The 19,895-nt window shown below is 66.0% G+C and overlaps 2 protein-coding genes and 1 non-coding gene across 4 annotated transcripts in view; 1 reads left to right on the forward strand and 2 right to left on the reverse strand.

The window, feature by feature from the left end:
- Positions 1-5,617, reverse strand: part of CPSF1 (cleavage and polyadenylation specific factor 1) — a 29,168-nt gene extending 23,551 nt beyond the window's left edge. For both annotated transcript variants that reach the window (XM_065628462.1, XM_065628463.1), the window contains exons 1-9: positions 5,589-5,617; positions 3,965-4,140; positions 3,825-3,852; positions 3,579-3,712; positions 3,376-3,456; positions 2,443-2,594; positions 1,737-1,883; positions 1,515-1,654; positions 1,308-1,418 (exon numbers count right to left, since the gene is read on the reverse strand). In XM_065628462.1, coding sequence (XP_065484534.1) covers positions 1,308-1,418; positions 1,515-1,654; positions 1,737-1,883; positions 2,443-2,594; positions 3,376-3,456; positions 3,579-3,712; positions 3,825-3,852; positions 3,965-4,108 — 937 coding nt within the window. In that variant the 5' untranslated portion in view covers positions 4,109-4,140; positions 5,589-5,617. The remainder of the gene's footprint in view (positions 1-1,307; positions 1,419-1,514; positions 1,655-1,736; positions 1,884-2,442; positions 2,595-3,375; positions 3,457-3,578; positions 3,713-3,824; positions 3,853-3,964; positions 4,141-5,588) is intronic.
- A 1,961-nt stretch (positions 5,618-7,578) lies between these two features.
- On the reverse strand, positions 7,579-19,077 carry SLC39A4 (solute carrier family 39 member 4). The gene is made up of 12 exons (XM_065628465.1): positions 18,883-19,077; positions 17,399-17,614; positions 15,537-15,783; positions 14,638-14,804; positions 13,953-14,274; positions 12,316-12,488; positions 11,229-11,399; positions 10,500-10,580; positions 10,260-10,314; positions 9,861-10,013; positions 8,745-8,929; positions 7,579-7,707 (listed from the first exon to the last, which is right to left on the reverse strand). Exons 1-12 carry the CDS (start codon positions 19,075-19,077, stop codon positions 7,579-7,581), a joined length of 2,094 nt encoding a protein of 697 aa, XP_065484537.1.
- TRNAR-CCG (transfer RNA arginine (anticodon CCG)) lies at positions 10,122-10,194 on the forward strand. Its single transcript has one exon. It is a non-coding gene; the product is annotated as a tRNA-Arg (tRNA).
- Positions 19,078-19,895: the final 818 nt, after the last annotated feature.

Consider the following 19,895-nt stretch of genomic DNA (forward strand, 5'->3'; position numbering starts at 1 on the left):
GCACAACCAGGGAACCACGAGAACGAGGAGAACCAGGAGGACTGGGAGGAAAACGACAGGGAGGAGGAAAAACAGGAGCAGGAAAAGGACCAGGAGGAGGAAAAGGACGAGCAGGAGGAAAGAGGAGAATAAGGGGAGAGAAGAGAATAAGGGGAGAGAAGAGAATAAGGGAAGAGAAGAGAATAAGGGGAGAGAAGAGAATAAGGGGAGAGAAGAGAATAAGGGGAGAGAAGAGAATAAGGGCAGAGAAGAGAATAAGGGCAGAGAAGAGAATAAGGGCAGAGAAGAGGACAGAGAGGAAGACAAGAATGAAGGAAAGAATGAACAAAATAAAAAAGAGAAGGAGAAGAAAGAAAAAGAGAAGGAACAAAAGGAAGAAGAGAACAAGCAGTAAGAAGAAAAGCAGAGGAGGAAGAGGAGGAAAAGGAAGAAAAACAAGAGAAGGAAAAGCAAAACAAGGGTGAGGAGCAAAAGGATGAGGAGGATGAAGAACAAGAGAACAAGAAGGAGAAAGAAAAAGAGAATGAGAGAGAAAGAGAAAAAAGCAAAAAAATACGAGAAAGAGGAAAAGGAGGGGGAGCAAGAAAAAGAGGAGGCAGGAAAAGGATGAGGAGGTGGATGAGAAAGAGAATGAGGAAAACCATGAGAAAGACAACGGGAACGAGAACAAAAAAGCTGAGAAGGAAAAAAGAACGAGAAGGAAAGAAAGGAGAATGAGGAGGAAGAGGATGAGAAGAACAACAAAAACAAGGAGGAAGATGACAACAAGGACGAGAATAAGGAGAAAGATGATGACAACAAAGAGAACAAAACATGAAAAAAGAAAAACAGAATGAAAAAGAAAAACAAGAACAAAGGAGAAAAAGAGAAGAAAAGGAAAAAGGAAAATGAGAACAAGGACAAAAGAGGAAAACGAGGAAGAAGAGGAAGACAAAGGTAGGGATAAGGATGAGGACAAAGAAGCGACAAAGACAAGGACGGGGAGGGGGACAGGGACAAGGGGGATGATGAAGAGCTGGGGGAGGATGAGGAGCAGGAGAACGAGGAGGAAATGAGGATGAGGAGGAGAAAGAGGAAAACGGGGAGGAAGAGGAGGAGGAGGAGAATGACAGAGGGAAGGAGAATGAGGACAAGGAGGAAGAGGAGAAAAAGGAAAATGAGAAGGAGGAAGAGGAGGAGGAGGAAGAGGAGGAGGAGGAAGAGGAGGAGGAGGAAGAGGAGGAAGAGGAGGAGGAAGAGGACGGGGAGGAAGGGGAGAGGAAGAGCAAGGGGAAGGGGAGGAAGGGGAAGCACGGGTGTGCGCTTACGCAGGGGGAAGACAGTGGTGCCGCAGGTGAGGCTGTTGAGCGCCACCCCGTACGGGGGGACGCTCTGGTTCAGGTACAGCAGCGAGTTGACGGCGAAGATCACGACCCCCCCTGCCGGGACACGCAGCAGGACGTCACCGCTTGTCACCGCACCGTCACCTCCCCCGGGGCCAGGGAACAGGGGACAGGGACATCCCCGCCACCCACCGATGGGCTTGGGGACCGGCAGCGCCTGCGTGCAGTCGAAGGGCAGGTTGCTGAGCGACCAGATGACGGGGTGAACCTTCTGGGTGATGTTGAGCGAGATGGCCACGATGCTGCAGGTGTCCTGGCGCACGGCCACGCGCCTGTGGGACAGGGACACGTCATGGCGCTGGGGGGCCGCAGGGACACCGGGGGGGGCCACGGGGACACCGGGGGGGGCCTCACCCTGGCCACGTCTGGTTGGGCTCGAAGAGGATGAGGAGGGTGGGCTCGTAGTAGCCGTGCAGGAACTGCATGTCGATGATGTTGAGCAGCTTCTCGTCCAGTTCCCGCACGTCGATGATGTAGCTGGGCAGGAAACTGGATTTCTGCCTGGGGGGGGGGGGCAAAAATAAATCAGGGACCCCCCCTGCACCCATGTGGGAGGACAAAAATATGGCAGGGACCCCTCAGCACCCATGAGGAGGGACAAAAATATATCAGGGATCCCCCTGCACCTATAGGAGGGGAAATGAATCAGGGACCCCCCTGCACCCGTGGGGGTGGGAATAAATCAGAGACCCCCAGCACCCACAGGGCGGGAATGAATCAGGGACCCCCCCAGCACCCATTGGGGGTGGGAATAAATCAGGGACCCCCCGGCACCCATGGCGGGGGACAAAAATAAATCAGGGACCCCCCAGCAGCCAAGGGTGGGTGGGGAGGGGGCTTAGGTAACAACCCCCCCCAAAATGCCCTAACCCTCCCCCAGAAACCCCCCTCAATGTGTAGCCCCCCCAAAAACCACATTTTGGGGGGGAGCAGCTGGGGAAGAGGAGGATACACATTTTTCTCTATTTTCCCCTCGCAGACAGGGACCAGAGACAGAAACCCTGGCGAGCGCTGGGGAAACAAAGGGGCGCCCCCCCCAGGGTGATTTTGGGGCGCTCACCCCTCTCCCACCAGCCCGTCGTGCTCGTCGGTCAGCGTGTCACGCCGGAACGGCAGCACCACGAGCCGCGTGCCGTAGATCAGCATCACGGCGCAGCGCCCGTCGGGGTCCACGCGCACGCACGGGATGTGGACATTCTGCACGAAGCCGTCCTGGGGGGCAAAAATCCATTTTAGGGACCGCCCCCCAACCCGGCGAGAAAAAAAACCCAAAATCTTCTTGTTTGGAGGTCAAAACCCACCCGCAGCTCCAGCTCCTCCAAGCACTGGAGAGAAAGAGTTTAGTCAATGGTTTATACACCACCTGAGAGGCCGTGGCGGTTTTGGGGCCCTGGGGGGGCCACTGGGTCTGTGGGGGGTTCTCGGATCCCTGGGGGGGTCATTGGGGCTATGGGGGGTTCTTGGGGCCCTGGGGGGGGGTCACTGGGTCTGGGGGGGTTCTCGGATCCCTGGAGGGGGTCGCTGGGTCTGTGGGGGCTTCTCGGATCCCTGGGGGTGGTCACTGGGTCTGTGGGGGGGTCACTGAGGCTGTGGGGGGTTCCTGGGGTGTTGGGGGCTCCCTGGGTCTCTGGGGTGGTTCTCAGATCCCTGGGGGGGTCACTGGGTCTGTGGGAGGTTCTTGGGTCCCTGGGGGGGTCACTGGGTCTGTGGGAGGTTCTTGGGTCCCTGGAGGGGTCACTGGGTCTGGGGGCGGTTCTTGGGGCCCTGGGGGCGGTTCTTGGGGCTGTGGAATCCGCAACGTTCACAGGGCGACGGGTTCAGCTCAGCAGCGTTCGCTTGGCGGATCCCCCCCGCAGCGAACAATAAACCCGCCGCCCAACTCTCTGAAGTCGCGCGTCTCTTGGAGAGACCTAAACGTGGTTCTGCAGAACCCTAAATGACCCCCCCAAGAGAAAAGAACCCCAAATGTTGTCGTTCTGAGCTCAAAACCCACCCGCAGCTCCGGCTCCTCGAAGTAGTGAAGGGAAAGAGTCTTCAAGTCGTGGGTGCCGGGGTCATACTCCACCACAGAGAGCTGGGAAAAGGCTATCATTAAACCCCCCCAAATGACCAAAAAAGCCCCCCCCGGGGTTCGGGGGAGCCCTGCAGGGTTTGGGGGGGGCCCCTGCAGGGTTTTTGGGGGGGTCCCCGCCATACTTTGGCATCCTTGAAGCTGAGGAGCAGCGCGTCGCGCTTGGCCCCCGCCAGCTGGACACTGGCCATGGACATGACGTTGCCGAAGAAGGAGAAGGAGGCCATGAGCTCCAGCTTCTCTTTGTGCCCTTTGCCCTCTGTGGGGGGTGAAAAAAAAAGGGGGGGCACCCCTAAAATAAGCCTGAAGGAGGGGGAAACCCGTATAATAAAGCTGGCGGGGGGAGACCCCTTTGCTTTCCCATCACTCACCGGTGTTTCTGTCTCCTTTAGTGCCCGTCTGCGAGGCGGAAATAGAGAAAAATATTAAATCCCGCCCCCCTCAAAATGTGGTCTTTCGGGGCGGCTACACGTTGGGGGGGTTTGGGGTATTTTGGGGGGGCGTTTGTTACCTCGCAGTCGTGGTTGAGGCGATAAACGTAGAGCTGGGAGGTCCCGGCCACCACCAAGTTGCGCTCGGCGTTAGAGAAGAAGTTGCAGAACATGGCAAATTCCAGCCCCGTGGGGGGGTGGGCTTGTTTGTACACGGCGTACATGGCGCCCCCCCAAATTTTTGGGGTGCTCCCCCCTTAAAAGTAAAGAGGAAAAACTAAGAGGCAAAATCAGGGTCCTCTTGGGGTGCCAGGACCCCCCATTCAGGGGGTCCCGGCACCCCAAGAGGACCCTGATTTTGCAGAGGTTCTGCCTCACCCGCCCCCCCCCAAATTGTCACCGGAGTTTGAGGCCCCCAAATGCCTCAGCCCTTCCCCAAAAATCCTGCAGCCCCCCCCAACCTCTTCAACCTCCCCATAGATCCCACCGCCCCCCCAAAACTCCACAGCCCCCCCATAGATCCCTCAGCCCCCCACACAGATCCCACACCCCCCAAAACCTCACAGCCCCCCCATAGGTCCCACAGCCCCCCCAAAACTCCACAGCCCCCCCATAGATCCCTCAGCCCCCCACACAGATCCCACACCCCCCAAAACCTCACAGCCCCCCCATAGGTCCCACAGCCCCCCCAAAACTCCACAGCCCCCCCATAGATCCCTCAGCCCCTCCAAGACCCCACAGCCCCCCCATAGATCCCTCAGCCCCCCCATAGGTCCCACAGCCCTCCCAAAACTCCACAGCCCCCCCATAGATCCCTCAGCCCCCCACACAGATCCCACACCCCCTCAAAACCTCACAGCCCCCCCATAGGTCCCACAGCCCCCCCAAAACTCCACAGCCCCCCATAGATCCCTCAGCCCCCCCCACAAGCCCCACAGCCCCCCCAAAAGCCCCACATCTCCCACAACCCCCCGCCCCAAACAAATCCACCAGTCCCCCCCAAGATCCCACATCCCCCAAAATCCCTCAGCCCCCCTCAGACCCCACATTCCACCCCAAGACCTTCAGCCTCCCCATAGAACCCTCAGCCCCCCCAAAGTCCTCAGCCCCCCCATCCCCACATTGCCCCCCAAAACCCTCCTCCTCCCTAAGCCCCACAGCCCGCCCTAAACCCCACATTCCCTCCCAAATCCCACAGCCCCCCCAAAACCCCACAGCCCCCCCTAGATCCCACAGCCCCCTAAAACCCCACATTCCCCCCCAAATCCCACAGCCCCCCAAAAAGCTCACAGCCCCCATAGATCCCACAGCCCTCCCTAAAACCCCACAGCCCCCCATAGATCCCTCAGCCCCCCAGAATTCCCACATTACCCCCCAAAACTCTCATCCCCTCTAAACCCCCCCAGCCCCCCCAAATCCATCAGTCGCCCCCACAATCCCTCAGCCAACACAAGGTCCCACAAACCCCCCAAAACGCACAAACCCCCCAAAACCCACAAACCCCCCAAAACCCCCAACCCCCCCACCCCTATCTTGCCCCACAGGCCCCTCAGCCCCACATCTCCCCCCCCACCCCAGGCCCAGCCCCCCGATCTCCCCTCCATTGCCCCCCGCACCCTCCATCTCCCCCGGCCCCCCCATTATCCCCCATTTTCCCCCATTTTTCCCCATTTTCCCCCATTTTTCCCCCTCTCCCCCCCTCACCGCCGCTACTCCGCGCGTGGTCCCGGAAGTCCCACCAGCGAGAGGCCGGAAGCGCGCGCTAGTGCGGCCGCGCGCGGGCCGCTCTAGGCCTCCCACCAACGAGAACACAGTCCTCCAGTGCTCACCGCCCATGGAGAGGGGCGCTCCCGGACGCCTGGGTCTCTTTTGGGGCGGGGGGCGCGGGGGTCCTGGGGTGTCCCCCCGAGTGGGGTCGGCCCTACAGGGGCTGCCCTATGGCGGACATGCGCTCTATATGGGCCAGACACCCTATAGCGTCCCAACACCCCTCACGAAGGGGTGCTCCCTATAGGGACCCCGCACCCTATGGGACCTATAGTCCTATGGGGCTCCTATAGCTCTATAGGGTCCTCACATCACATGAAGCTTCTGAACCCTATAGGGCTGCTATGGCTCCTATAGCTCTATAGGGCTCCCTCACCGCATCAGGCTTCTGCACCCCTGGGTGCTCCTATAGTCCTATAGGAGTGTTCTACTTTATGGGGCTCCTATAGATCTTTAGCGCTCCTATAACCCTATAGGGCTCCTTTATTCTCTGGAGCTCCCATAGCCCTATAGGGCTCCTGCACCCCATGGGCTCCTATAGCTCTATAGGGCACCCTCACTGTATGGGCTCCTATAGCTCTGTAGGGCTCCTTTACCGTCTGGGGCTCCTATAGCTCTATAGGGCTCCTGCACCCTATGGGCTCCTATAGCTCTATAGGGTCCCCACACTTCATGAGGCTTCTCCACCCCGGGTGCTCCTATAACCCTATAAGGCTTCTTTATCCTATGGGGCTCCAATAGCTCTATAAGGCTCACTCTGTGGGCTCCTGTAGCTCTACAGGGCTCTTGCACACTCTGGGGCTCCTATAGCTCAATAGGGTCTCCACACCCCACGAGGCTTCTACACTCCTGAGTACTTCTATAGCCCTATAGGATTCTTTTACTTTTTGGGAATCCTATACTTCTATAGGGCTCCTTTACCCTCTGGGGCTCCTATAACTCCACAGGACTCGGACACTCTATGGGACTCGTATGGCTCTCTAGGGCTCCTATGGCTCTATAGGGTTCTCACACTCCATGAGGCTCCTGTAGCTCTATAGGGCTCTTGCACCCCGTGGGGCTCCTATAGCTCTCTAGGGTCCTCGCACCCCATGGGCTCCTATAGCTCGATATGGCTCCTATGGCTCTATCGGGCTCCTTTATCCTATGGAGCTCCTATAGCTCTCTAGGGTCCTCACACCCCATGGGCTCCTATAGCTCGATATGGCTCCTATGGCTCTATCGGGCTCCTTTATCCTATGGGGCTCCTATAGCTGTCTAGGGTCCTTGCACCCCATGGGCTCCTATAGCTCTATCAGGCTCCTTTGTCCTACGGGGCTCTTATAGCTCTGTAGGATCCTCACACCCCATGGGCTCCTATAGCTCTATATGGTTCCTATAGATCTATAGGCCCCGGACACCAGCACCATTTCAACACTTTTATTCCGGCCGCTCCCGCCCCCCCGCGCAGAACCGAGGGGCGTGGCCTGGGTGTGGCCTGGACTACAGGGCGTGCCCGGGGCGGTGGGCGTGCCGGGGCGCGGTGGGCGTGTCCGGGAGCAGTGGGCGTGTCCGGGAGCGGTGGGCGTGCCCGGGGCGGTGGGCGTGTCCGGGAGCGGTGGGCGTGTCCGGAGCGGTGGGCGTGTCCGAGGGTGGGCGTGTCCGGGGCGGTAGGCGTGTCCGGGAGCGGTGGGCGTGTTCGGGAGCGGTGGGCGTGTCCAGGACAGTGGGCGTGCCCGGGGTGGTGGGCGTGTCCGGGCGTGGTGGGCGTGTTCGGGAGCGGTGGGCGTGTTCGGGAGCGGTGGGCGTGTCCAGGACAGTGGGCGTGCCCGGGGTGGTGGGCGTGTCCGGGCGTGGTGGGCGTGTGCAGGGCGCGGTGGGCGTGTCCAGGACGGTGGGCGTGTCCGGGCGTGGTGGGCGTGTCGGGGCGGTGGGCGTGCCCGGGCGCTCAGACCCGGATGTCGTGCTCGTACAGCGCCAGCAGCAGCAGCAGCGCCCACCCGCCCAGCAGCCCCGCGCTCTGCAGCCCCAGGACCGACCAGGGCCGGGGGGAGCGGGCCGAGAGCATGGCCGGGACCTGGGACAGACACACAGACATGGGGACAGCATGGCCGGGACCTGGGACAGACACACAGACATGGGGACAGCATGGCCGGGACCTGGGACAGGGACCTGGGGGGGACACGGGTCAGGGTCAGGTACAGGGAGCAGGGGCACACGGGATGGGGACCGGGGACAGGGACCCCCCGGCACGATGGGTGACACACATGACATGCTGCGGGACAGGGGACAGGGGGACATCACAGACGGGACAGGGGACACAGGACATCACAGACGGGACAGGGGACATCACAGACAGGACGGGGCACACATGTGGCACAGCTGTTCCAGCCCCCAGCTCATGTCCCCACAGTGTCCCCAGTGTCCCAGCCCATGTCCCAGCCCGTGTCCCTGCAGTGTCCCTGGTGTCCCAGCCCATGTCCCCACAATGTCCCCAGTGTCCCAGCCCGTGTCCCTGCAGTGTCCCTGGTGCCCAGCCCATGTCCCCACAGTGTCTCCAGTGTCCCAGCCCGTGTCCTGGTGTCCCAGCCCATGTCCCTACCATGTCCTAGTGTCCCAGCCTGTGTCCCCATGGTGTCCCAGCCCCTGTCCCTGTGCTGTCCCGGTGTCCCAGCCCATGTCCCTGGTGTCCCAGCCCATATCCCCACACTGTCCCGGTGTCCCAGCCCGTGTCCCCATGGTGTTCCTGGTGTCCCCATAGTGTCCCAGTGTCCCAGCCCATGTCCCCGCGTCCCAGCCCATGTCCCCGCGGTGTTCTTGGTGTCCCCACAGTGTCCCAGTGTCCCAGCCCGTGTCCTGGTGTCCCAGCCCGTGTCCCCGCGGTGCCCTTAGTGTCCCCACAGTGTCCCGGTGTCCCAGCCCATGTCCTGGTGTCCCAGCCCGTGTCCCCGCGGTGCCCTTAGTGTCCCCACAGTGTCCCGGTGTCCCAGCCCATGTCCTGGTGTCCCAGCCCGTGTCCCCGCGGTATCCCTGGTGTCCCCACAGTGTCCCAGTGTCCCAGCCCCTGTCCTGGTGTCCCAGCCCGTGTCCCCGCGCTGTCCCGGTGCCACTCACCATGTCCCCCAGCGCCAGGTGCAGCAGCAGCCCGGTGGCCACGGCCTCCAGCCAGTGGCCGGCGGATCCGCTGCCCAGGGCCAGCCCGGCCAACAGCCCCGGCAGCACCGGCACCGACCCCCCCAGCGCCAGCGCCAGCGCCCGCCGGGGCCTCAGCCCCAGCTGCAGCAGCACCGACACCGCCCCTGGGGGGACACGTCAGCACACACCCCTGCACCCCAAACCCCCTGCACCCCATGACCCCCTGCACCCCAAAACACCCACCCCTGCACCCCAAACCCCCTGCACCCCATGACCCCCTGCACCCCAAAACACCCACCCCTGCACCCCAACTCCCTGCACCCCATGACCCCCTGCACCCCAAAACACCCACCCCTGCACCCCAACTCCCTGCACCCCATGACCCCTGCACCCCAAAACACCCACCCCTGCACCCCAACCCCCTGCACCCCATGACCCCCTGCACCCCAAAACACCCACCCTTGCACCCCAAAACCCCGTGCACCCCATAACCCGCTGCACCTCCATATTCTCCCCTGCACCCCCATATTCTCCCCCACACCCCCATAACCCCCTGCACCCCACAACCCCCTGCACCCCATATCCCCCTGCACCCCCATATTCTCCCCTGCACCCCACAACCCCCTGCACCCCCATGTCCCCCTGCACCCCATGTTCCCCCTGCACCCCATAACTCCTCTGCTCCCCATATCCCCCTGCACCCCCATATTCTCCCCTGCACCCCATAACCCCCTGCACCCCCATGTCCCCCTGCACCCCATGTTCCCCCTGCACCCCATAACCCCTCTGCTCCCCACAACCCCCCGCACCCCCATATCCCCCTGCACCCCATATCCCCCTGCACCCCCATATTCTCCCCTGCACCCCACAACCCCCTGCATCCCCATGTCCCCCTGCACCCCATAACCCCTCTGCTCCCCACAACCCCCCGCACCCCCATATCCCCCTGCACCCCCATATCCCCCTGCACCCTGTAACCCCATAACCCTGATAACCCCCTGCACCCCACAACCCCCTGCAGCCCATGTCCCCCCGCACCCCCATATCCTCCCCTGCACCCCACACCCCCCACGCCGCCCCGTTCCGCCCCCTCACCCAGCGCCGCGGGCAGCTCGTGGCACAGCAGCCCCAGCGCGGTGGCCAGCCCGCTCCGCCAGGAGGCGCTGGTGGCGGCGCCCAGGGCCAGCCCGTCCGCCAGCGCGTGCGCGCCGCGCCCCAGCGTCACGAGCGCGGGCAGCGCGCGCGGGCCTGCGGGGACACCCCCGGGTCACCCCGGGTCGCTCTGGGTCACCCCGGGGAACCCCCGGATCCCCACCCCGACCAGCTGCTGCGCGGCCCCGCCGGCAGCCGCGCACCGGCCCAGTGGCCTAATGGATAAGGCATCAGCCTCCGGAGCTGGGGATTGTGGGTTCGAGTCCCACCTGGGTCGGGTCTCCTTTTAGCGGGGTGGGGGGGTGTTGGGTGTTTGGGGAGGGGGGGCAGGGTGGGCCGTACCGCTGCTCTGCAGCTCCTGCGTGCTCTGCGTGGGGGTGGCGTCTTCTACCTTTGCCTGGGCGGGGAGGAGGGAAGGGGGAGATGTGGGTCTGCTGCCCCATAGATTGGGGGGATCCTGGGGATCCATGTCCCCTGCCCCGCACTGCTCCGGGACACCCCCGTGCCCCCCCAAAACTGCTGCCCTCCCGTCACCCCCTTGCCCCCCATCTCCCTCTGCGGCCCCCCGGCCCCCGCCCCCACCTGCTCGGGGCTCCCCGCTTGCGGTTCCGGCGCCTCCTGGCGGCGCTGCAGCCCCGCGCCGGGATGGCAGTGCGGCCCCCCCTGCCCCGCAGCGCGTCAGTGCGGCAGTGCGGCCCCCCCTGCCCCGCGGCGCGTCAGCGCGGCCCCGCGGCGCGTCAGCGCGGCCCCGCGGCCCCCGACGCCCCCATCTGCCCCACGCCCCCCAACTCACCCCCAGTCACCCCCAGGCCGCGCCCCCCGTGCCCCCAACCCTCTCCAGGCCCCCCAGCCCCCCAAGCCCCCACTCCCCCAAATCCCCCAGCGCCCCCAACCACCCCCCAGCCCCCAAACCCTCCAACCCCCCCATAGCCTCAGCCCCCCAACTCACCCCCACTTCCCCCCAGCCCCCCCATTCCCCAAACCCCCACAACCCCCCCAAATCCTCCAATGCCCCCATTGCCCCTGCCCCCCAACTCACCCCCCAGCCCCCCCAAGCCTCCCCATCCACCCCACGCCCCCCCGTTGTCCCTGCCCCCCAACTCACCCCCCAGCCCCCCCAAGCCTCCCCATCCACCCCACGCCCCCCCGTTGTCCCTGCCCCCCAACTCACCCCCCAGCCCCCCCAAGCCTCCCCATCCACCCCACGCCCCCCCGTTGTCCCTGCCCCCCAACTCACCCCCAGTCACCCAGCCCTCCCAGCCCCCCATCCCCCTGCCCCCCAACTCAGCCCCAGCCCCCCAGCCCCCTCACCGCCCCCCCGGCGGGCAGCAGGATGCCCATGATCTTCTCCAGCAGGAAGAAGGCGAAGAGCCCCCCCAGCACGGCCACCAGCGGCCAGGGGGGCTCCTCCGCGCCCCCCGCGTCCGGGGCCCCCCCCGCGTCCGCGTGCTCCCCCGCGCTGTGCTCGTGCAGCTCCAGCACCTGCAGGGGCAGGAGCGGGGGTCACACACCCCCGTGTCCCCCCCGTGCTGTCCCCTCTTGTGTCCCCACGTGTCCCACCCGTGCGTCCCCCTGTCCCCTCCGTGCCACCCGTGTCCCCCCCGTGTCCCCCCCTGTACCCTCCTGTGTCCCCGTGTCCTCCCGGTGCCCCCCCATGTGCCCCCCGTGTCCCCACGATGTCCCCCATGTCCCTCCCGTGTGTCCCCTCCATGTCCCCTCCTGTGTCCCCATATCCCCTCCCGTACCCTCCTGTGTCCCCCATCATGTGCCCGCCATGTCCCCGTGTCCTGCCGGTGACCCCCGTGTTCCCCTGTGTCCCCCTGATGTGCCCGTGTCCCTCCGTGTCCCCATATGTCCCCCCCCATGGATGTCCCCACCCGTGCCCCATGTCCCTCTGTATGTCCCCATGTGTCCCCTCATGCCCGCCCCGCCATGTCCCCTCATGTCCCCCCTGTGCCCCGTGTCCCGCCCTGTCCCCTCGATGTGCCCCACTTCCCCCCGTGCATGTCCCCCCATGTCTCCCCATCTACACCCATGTCCCCGCTGTGCCCCATGTCCCTCCACGTGTCCGCTTGTCCCCTCAACGTGCCCCATGTCCCCCCATTCCTGTGTGTCCCCCTGCCATGTCCCCCAGTTGTCCCCATGTCCCCCCATGTCCCTCCTTTTCCCCTTGTGGGTGTTGCCTGTGTCCCCCCGTGTCCCCCGTGTCCCCCATGTCCCTCTGTTCCCCTTGTGGCTGTCGCCCTGTGTCCACCCTGTGGGTGTCCCCCCGTGTCCCCTTGATGTGCCCATGTCCCCTTGTTCCCCTGTGGGTGTCTCCCCCATGTCCCCCTGTTCCCCCCTGTGGGTGTCCCCCCATGTCCCCTCATCCCCTCCTGTAGGTGTCCCCCCATGTCACCTGCGGCAGCAGGTGCAGCAGCGCGTCCCCACTCAGCGCCCCGGCCGCCAGCCCCAGCAGCAGCGGGGACAGCCAGCGCTGGGCGCGGTGACACAGGGGACAGCGCAGCAGGGCCAGCGCCAGCGCCGGGCACAGGCACAGGCACAGGCCGGCCGCCATGCCCACCAGGTACCCTGGGGACAGGGACAGGTGTGGGGACATGGGGACAGAGACAGACCTGCCGCCATGCCCACCAGGTACCCTGGGGACAGGGACAGGTGTGGGGACATGGGGACGGGGACAGACCTGCCGCCATGCCCACCAGGTACCCTGGGGACAGGGACAGGTGTAGGGACATGGGGACATGGGGACAGCCCCACCACCGTGCCCAACAGGTGCCCTGGGGACAGGGACAGGGACGGGACGTGGGGACACAGGCACAGCCAGGCACTGTCCCCTGTCCCCAGGGGTACACGGTGCCATCCCAGGGGACAGCGAGTCCCCAGGACTGCCCTCCCTGTCCCCAGCACTGGAAGTCACTGTCCTGTGGCACAGTAGGACCTGTCCCCATCCCGATGTCCCCATCCCCGTCCCCATGTCTCCCTCCCCATTCCTGTCTCCGTCCCTGTCCCTGTGTCCCCATCCCCATCCCCGTGTCCCCCTCCCCATCCCTGTGTCTCTGTGCCCATGTCCCCATCCCCGTCCTGCTGTCCCTGTCCCAGCCCTGTCCCATCCCTGTCCCCACCCCCATTCCCATGTCCCTGTGTCCATGTCCCTGTCCCGGTGTCCCCATCCCCATCCCTGTGTCCTCGTGCCCGTGTCCCCATCCCCATCCCTGTCCCAGTGTCCCCGTCCCATCCCTGTCCCCACCCCCATTCCCGTGTCCCCGTCCCCATCCCCGTGTCCCCATCCCTGTCCCCATCCCCATCCCCGTGTCCCCATTCCTGTGTCCCCATACTTGTCCCCGTGTCCCCATTCCTGTGTCCCCATCCTTGTCCCCGTGTCCCCATCCCTGTCCCTGTGCCCCATCCCCATCCCTGTGTCCCCATCCCTGTGTCCCCATCCTCGTCCCCGTGTCCCCACCCCCATCCCCATGTCCCCACTCCTGTGTCCCCATCCTTGTCCCTGTGTCCCCGTCCCCATTCCCGTGTCCCCATCCCTGTGTCCCCATCCTTGTCCCCATGTCCCCATCCCCATCCCCGTGTCCCCACCCCCATTCCCGCATCCCTGTACCCATCCCCGTGTCCCCATCCCTGTCCCTGTGTCCCCATCCCCATCCCCGTGTCCCCATCCCTGTGTCCCCATCCTTGTCTCCGTGTCCCCACCCCCATCCCCGTGTCCCCACCCCTGTGTCCCCATCCTTGTCCCCGTGTCCCCATCCCCGTGTCCCCATCCCTGTGTCCCCATCCTTGTCCCCATGTCCCCATTCCCACCCCCATGTCCCCATCCCTGTCCCCATGTCCCCATCCCCATCCCCGTGTCCCCATCCCTGTGTCCCCATCCTTGTCCCCGTGTCCCCGTCCCCATCCCCGTGTCCCCATCCTTGTCCCCATGTCCCCATCCCCATCCCCGTGTCCCCATCCCTGTGTCCCCATCCTTGTCCCCGTGTCCCCGTCCCCATCCCTGTGTCCCCATCCTTGTCCCCGTGTCCCGCTCACTCTCGGCGCTGCTCAGCCCGTCGCTGTCCGTGGTGCTGGTGCTGCCCGTGACCGTGGCCATGTCCGTGACCGTGACCATGTCCGTGACCGTGACCATGTCCGTGACCGTGTCCGCACCCGCGACCGCGAGGCCGAGGCGGGGGGCGGCGGGGGGGTCGGTGGGGGGGTGCTCTGGGCGGTGCGGGTCCGGGGGGGGTGCGCAGGCCCCGCTGAGCTGCTGCTGCAGGAGCGCGGGCCCCAGGCGCAGGAAATCCCCCCGGGACAGCGGGACCCCCCCGGGCACCCCCAGCGCCCGCAGCAGCTCGGGGGGGGGCAGGCACAGCTGGGGGGGACAGGGGATCAGCAACGGGGGTGGTGGAGACCCCCGGGGGACCGCGGATCCCCCCAGGGACCCTTGAACCCCCACCGTGGGCACCCTGACCCCCCAGGGCACCCTGACCCCTCAGGGCACCCTGACCCCTCAGGACACCCTGACAACCCCCCATGGACACCCTGACCCCCCAGGGCACCCTGACCCCTCAGGACACCCTGACAACCCCCCATGGACACCCTGACTCCCCCCATGGACACCCTGACCCCTCCAGGGACCCCCGAGCCCCTCGAGAGAACCCTGACCCTGCTATGGGCACCTTGACCCCCCCATGTCCCCCTGCCCCCCCCGGGCGCCCCTGGTGTCCCCCCTCACCGTGTCCCAGTGCTGGCTCTGGCTGTGGGGCAGCGCGGGGGGGCGGCTGCTCCTGTCCCTGTCCCCAGGGGTGTCCCCGGGGGTGTCCCCAGGGGTGTCCCCAGGGGTGTCCCCGGGGGTGTCTCCGAGGGGTCCCAGCCCCAGCTGCTCCATCAGGGCGCTCAGCCCTGCAAACACCGTCGCTGCCTGACCCACGGCCCTGCCCCACAGATCCCTGCCCCATGGATCTGCCCCACAGCCCAATTCCAGGGATCCCTGCCCCATAGCTCTGCCCCACAGCCCCGACCCATATCCACTGCCTCCCGCAGGCCCTGCCCCATGTCCCCTGCCCCACATCCTCTGCCCCCCAGCTCTGTCCCCCAGTCCCCCAGCAGGACCCGGCTGCCCCCCACGTCCACATGGGGTGCAATCCCCCTCCTGCCCCATAAATCCCACCCCGCTATGCCCCCTATCTCCCCCATCCCCCATCTCCCATCCCCCTATCCCCCATCCCCCATCTCCCATCCCAACATCCCCCATCCCACATCTCCCCATCTCCCATCCCCCCATCCCCCATCCCCCATCCCATATTTCCCCCCATCCCACATCTCCCCATCCCCCATCCCCCATTCCCCATCCCCCCATCTCCCATCCCCATCCCCCCGTTCCCCATCCCCCACCCCCCATCCCCCATCCCCCACCCCCCATCCCCCATCCCCCCATCCCCCCATCTCCCATCCCCTCTCTCCCATCCCCCATCCCCCATCCCCCCATATCCCCGTCCCCCATTCCCCACTCCCCACCTCCTATCCCTCATCCCCCCATCCCCCATGTCCCCCCATCCCCCAACCCCCATCCCCCATCCCCCATCCCCCAACCCCCATCCCCCAACCCCCCTCCCCCCCGTCCCCGTCCCTCACCCTCGGGGGGGATCCCCCTGCTGTCCCCATAGCGGCTGAACACGTAGTCCAGGAAGAAGCCGGGGGGGGGCGGGGGGGGCCGCAGGCAGCGCCCGCTCAGCACCAGGGTCCCCAGGGCCACCAGCACCCGCGCCCCGCGGTCCCCAACCCGCGGGGACACCGCGGCGCCCGCCGCCAGCACCCCCGGCGCGTCCACACAGCCCTGCGGGTCACCCGTGTCACCAGCCCCCCGGGACACCGGCCGCGGCTGCCACCCCCGGGGCACCGGTGGCACCTCCCCAGGGCACGTATGTCACCTCCCCAGGACATGAGTGTCACCTCCCCAGGGCACAGATATCACCACCCCAGGGCACAGGTGGCCGGCCATGCAATGGTGGCTGTGCCACATGTCACCTCCCCAGGGCACGTGTGCCACCTCCCCAGGGCACAGGTGCCACCTCCCCAGGACACTTGTGGCCATGCAATGGTGGCTGTGGCACATTTGTCACCTCCCCAGGGCACAGTTGTCACCTCCCCAGGACACTTGTGGCCATGCAATGGTGGCTGTGACACATGTCACCTCCTCAGGGTACGTGTGTCACTTCCCCAGGACACAGGTGTCACCTCTCCAGGGTATGTGTGGCCATGCAATGGTGGCCGTGACATGTGTGTCACCTCCCCAGGACACATGTGGCCATGCCATGGCACCTGTGCCACATGTCACCTCCCCGGGGCGCACGTGTCTGTGCCACGTGTCCCCTCCCTGTGTCCCAGGGCCCTTGTCCCTGCAGTGTCACCTGTGCCACATGTCCCCTCCCCGTGTCCCAGGGCCCACACCCATGGACCGGTGCCCGTGTCACATGTCACCTCCCCAGGGCCCAGCCCACATCTCCCCACACAGGTGCCCGTGCCACGTGTCACCTCCCTGTGCCCCATGTCCCCCCATCCCCCTGTGTCCCCCATGCCCCCCGTGTCCCCATGTCCCCCATGTCCCTGTGTCCCCCATGTCCCCCCATCCCCCTATGTCCCCCATGCCCCCCGTGTCCCCATGTCCCTCATGTCCCTGTGTCCCCCATGTCCCCCCATCCCCCTGTGTCCCCCATGCCCCCCGTGTCCCCATGTCCCTCATGTCCCTGTGTCCCCCATGTCCCCCCATCCCCCTGTGTCCCCTGTGTTCCCATGTCCCTGTGTCCCTTGTGTCCCCCATCTCCCCCCGCATCCCACATGTCCCCCATGTCCCCCCATGTCCCATTGTGTCCCTGTGTCCCCATGTCCCTCCATGTCCTCTGTCCCCCCTGTCCCCCATGTCCCGTGTCCCCATATCCCCCCACGTCCCCATGCCCCCCGTGTCCCCATGTCCCCCATGTCCCTCTGTCCCCCATGTCCCCCCATCCCCCTGTGTCCCCCATGCCCCCCGTGTCCCCATGTCCCTCATGTCCCTGTGTCCCCCATGTCCCCCCATCCCCCTGTGTCCCCTGTGTTCCCATGTCCCTGTGTCCCTTGTGTCCCCCATCTCCCCCCACATCCCACATGTCCCCCATGTCCCCCCATGTCCCGTTGTGTCCCTGTGTCCCCATGTCCCTCCATGTCCTCTGTCCCCCCTGTCCCCCATGTCCCGTGTCCCCCGTGTCTCCATGTCTCCCCATGTCCCCTTGTCCCCCATGTCTGTGTCACCCCATATCCTCCCATGTCCCCATGTCCCCCCATGTTCCCCCATGTCTCCCTGTCCCCCATGTCCCCGTGTCCCCATGTCCCCCTGTCCCCTGTGTCCCCATGTCCCCCCATATCCCACCATGTCCCCGTGTCCCCCCATATCCCCCATGTCCCCACGTCCCCGTGTCCCTCACCTGGGGGCTGTCCCCGCGGTACTGGTGTTCGATGGCCGCCAGCAGCCGGGCCACATCCTGCTCGCCGGGCCCGCTGCGGCCGCCGGTGAAGTCGCGGTGCAGCGCGCGGACGCGGGCGGCCCAGGGGTCCCCGCAGCCCCCGGGGGGGTCGCGCAGGGTGACGATGACGGCGGCCGCCAGCCAGGGCAGCTGGGGGGGCTGCAGCGCTGCGCCCCCCCCCGCCAGCGCCAGGACGGCGTCCGCTGAGAGACACTGGGGGGACAGGGGGGCAGGGGGGACACCCCAAAGTCACCGCACAACAGGGGCCGGGACACCCCGAGGTGACGGGGAAACATCCGGCCCCACGGTGCTGGGGGGCAGGGGACAACCTGGGGACACGCGTGGGGACAGGGACCCCCGGTGCCACATGTGGGGACAGGGACCCCCCAATGCCACATGTGGGGACGGGGACCCCCAAAGTGCCACATGCGGGGACAAGGACCCCCAAAGTGCCACATGTGGGGACGGGGACCCCCAAAGTGCCACATGTGGGGACAGGAATGCCCAGCGCCATGTGCGGGAACAGGGCCTGCCGGTGCCACATGTGGGGACGGGGACCCCCAAAGTGCCACCTGTGGGGACGGGGGCCCCCGAGGTGCCGTGGAGGGGCTGTGGCACCGTGGGCAGCGGGTCCCGGTGCTGTGCCGGGCGGTGCCATGTGTTGCCAGCACCGGGGGCTGTGGCCCAGCGCGTTGCCAGCCCCGCGGCACAGCGCCGTACACCGCAGCGGCGCCGTGCTGTGCCGTGGCCCACGGTGCCGTGCCTGGCGACGCCACGGCAGCCCCGCGGTGCCGTGCACTGCTGTGCGTGGATGCACAGTGCCGTGCAACGCTGTGGCACGCCGTGCCGTGCCATACACTGTGCTGTGGTGCCAACCCCGCTCGGCGGCACCGCGCCGTGCCGGGCAGTGCCGCGCCAGGCTGTGCACTATGGTGCGGTGCCGTGCAGTGCTGTGCAGCACCGTGGCATGCTGCACCGTGCCATACGCTGTGCCGCAGAGCCACGCACGGACGCACGGTGCCGTGCAACGCCCTGGCACGCCACGCCATGCCAAATGGTGCCGTGCTGTGCCGTGCACTGTGCCACGGTGCTGTGCACGGATGTGCATTTCCACACAATGCCATGGCATGCCGTGCTGTGCTCGGCAGTGCCGTGCCGCGCCGTACGCCGCTGCGGGGTGCCGTGCTGTGCCGACGGGCACCAACCCCACTCGGCCCCGCCGCGCCGTGCCAAATGGTGCCGTGCCACGCCAGACACCACGCCATGGTGCCATGCGCGGATCCGTGGTGCCGTGGCACACCACGCCGTGCCCGGCAGCGCCATGCCGTGCCATACACAGCGCAGGGCGCGGTGCCGCACGGCGCCAGCCCTGCTCAGCGCCGCGGTGCCGTGCGGTTGCTGGAGTTTGACCCCCATGCCCGCCCTGTTCCGCTCTCCCCCCCTTCCCTTTGCAGACGGCGCCGGTGCCGCTCCGCACTCACCGCTCCACACGGCACCCGGCACTGCGCACGCCGCCCGGCGATGCCCACGAGGGATGTGACGGTGCCGCGGGGCAGCGACCCGGTGCCCGACGACACCAGCGCCTGCAGCGCCGACACGGGCCCGGGGGCGCCGGGGGGGGCCTGGCCCGTGACCCCCAGGCCCAGCGGCAGCAGCAGCAGCAGCAGCGCGGCCATGGCAGCGCGCGCCACGGTGGCCGGTTGGCCGTGGTGTGGCCAGCCGGGGGTTGCCAGCGGTGCCGGTGCCGCCGGGCGCCGGGGCTGTAAATTGGCCGTGGCCGTGGCCGTGATTGGCTCCGGGCGAGATTGCCCCGGGTTAACCATTCATTCTGCAGCGCCCAGCACCGCGGCTGCGCCAGCACCCGGCTCCCCCGGACACGGCACCGCCGCCCGCCCGGGGCACCGGGGCTTTGGGGTCACCGGGGGGGCTGTGACCCCTCCGGGGGTGCTGGGTCCCCCCAGCCCCCGGCTCTGGTGTGGAGCTCACGCCCGGTGCCGATGTCACCCGGGGTGCCCGGTGCCCCTTGGGGATCCCGGCACTGGGGCTGGGCTGTGCCCATGGCCGCCGGGGACACCCGCAGGGAAGGGACAGTGTCCCACATGGGGACGTGCCGAGCAGGTTGTCACCGGCCCGAGCGCGGTGTGAGAGGTGCCGGGGGGACGCAACAGCTGTGTCACCATGATGGCAGTGTCACCATGGCTGTGTCACCGTGGCTGTGTCACCATGGCAGTGTCAACATGGCTGTGTCACCATGATGGCAGTGTCACTGTGGCTGTGTCACCATTGCAGTGTCACCGTGGCTGTGTCACCGTGGCTGTGTCACCATGACAGCAGTGTCACTGTGGCTGTGTCACCATTGCAGTGTCACTGTGGCTGTGTCACCATGGCTGTCACCGTGGCTGTGTCATCATGATGGCCATGGCACCACTATGGCAGTGTCACCATGACAGTCATGTCACCTCAATGGCTGTGTCACCATGGTGGCTGTGTCACC

This window comes from Caloenas nicobarica, chromosome 2, assembly GCF_036013445.1.
Source record: "Caloenas nicobarica isolate bCalNic1 chromosome 2, bCalNic1.hap1, whole genome shotgun sequence".
NCBI classification, from domain to species: domain Eukaryota; kingdom Metazoa; phylum Chordata; class Aves; order Columbiformes; family Columbidae; genus Caloenas; species Caloenas nicobarica.

Excerpts from the sequence above, each read along its gene's own strand:
- SLC39A4 (XM_065628465.1), bottom strand. The coding sequence starts at position 19,077 with ATGGCCGCGCTGCTGCTGCTGCTGCTGCCGCTGGGCCTGGGGGTCACG. Across the intron at positions 17,615-18,882 it reads GCCGGGTGCCGTGTGGAGCG|TGTCTCTCAGCGGACGCCGT; the intron begins GTGAGTGCGGAG and ends CTGTCCCCCCAG. Across the intron at positions 8,930-9,860 it reads CGAGCTGCCCGCGGCGCTGG|GGGCGGTGTCGGTGCTGCTG; the intron begins GTGAGGGGGCGG and ends GTGTCCCCCCAG.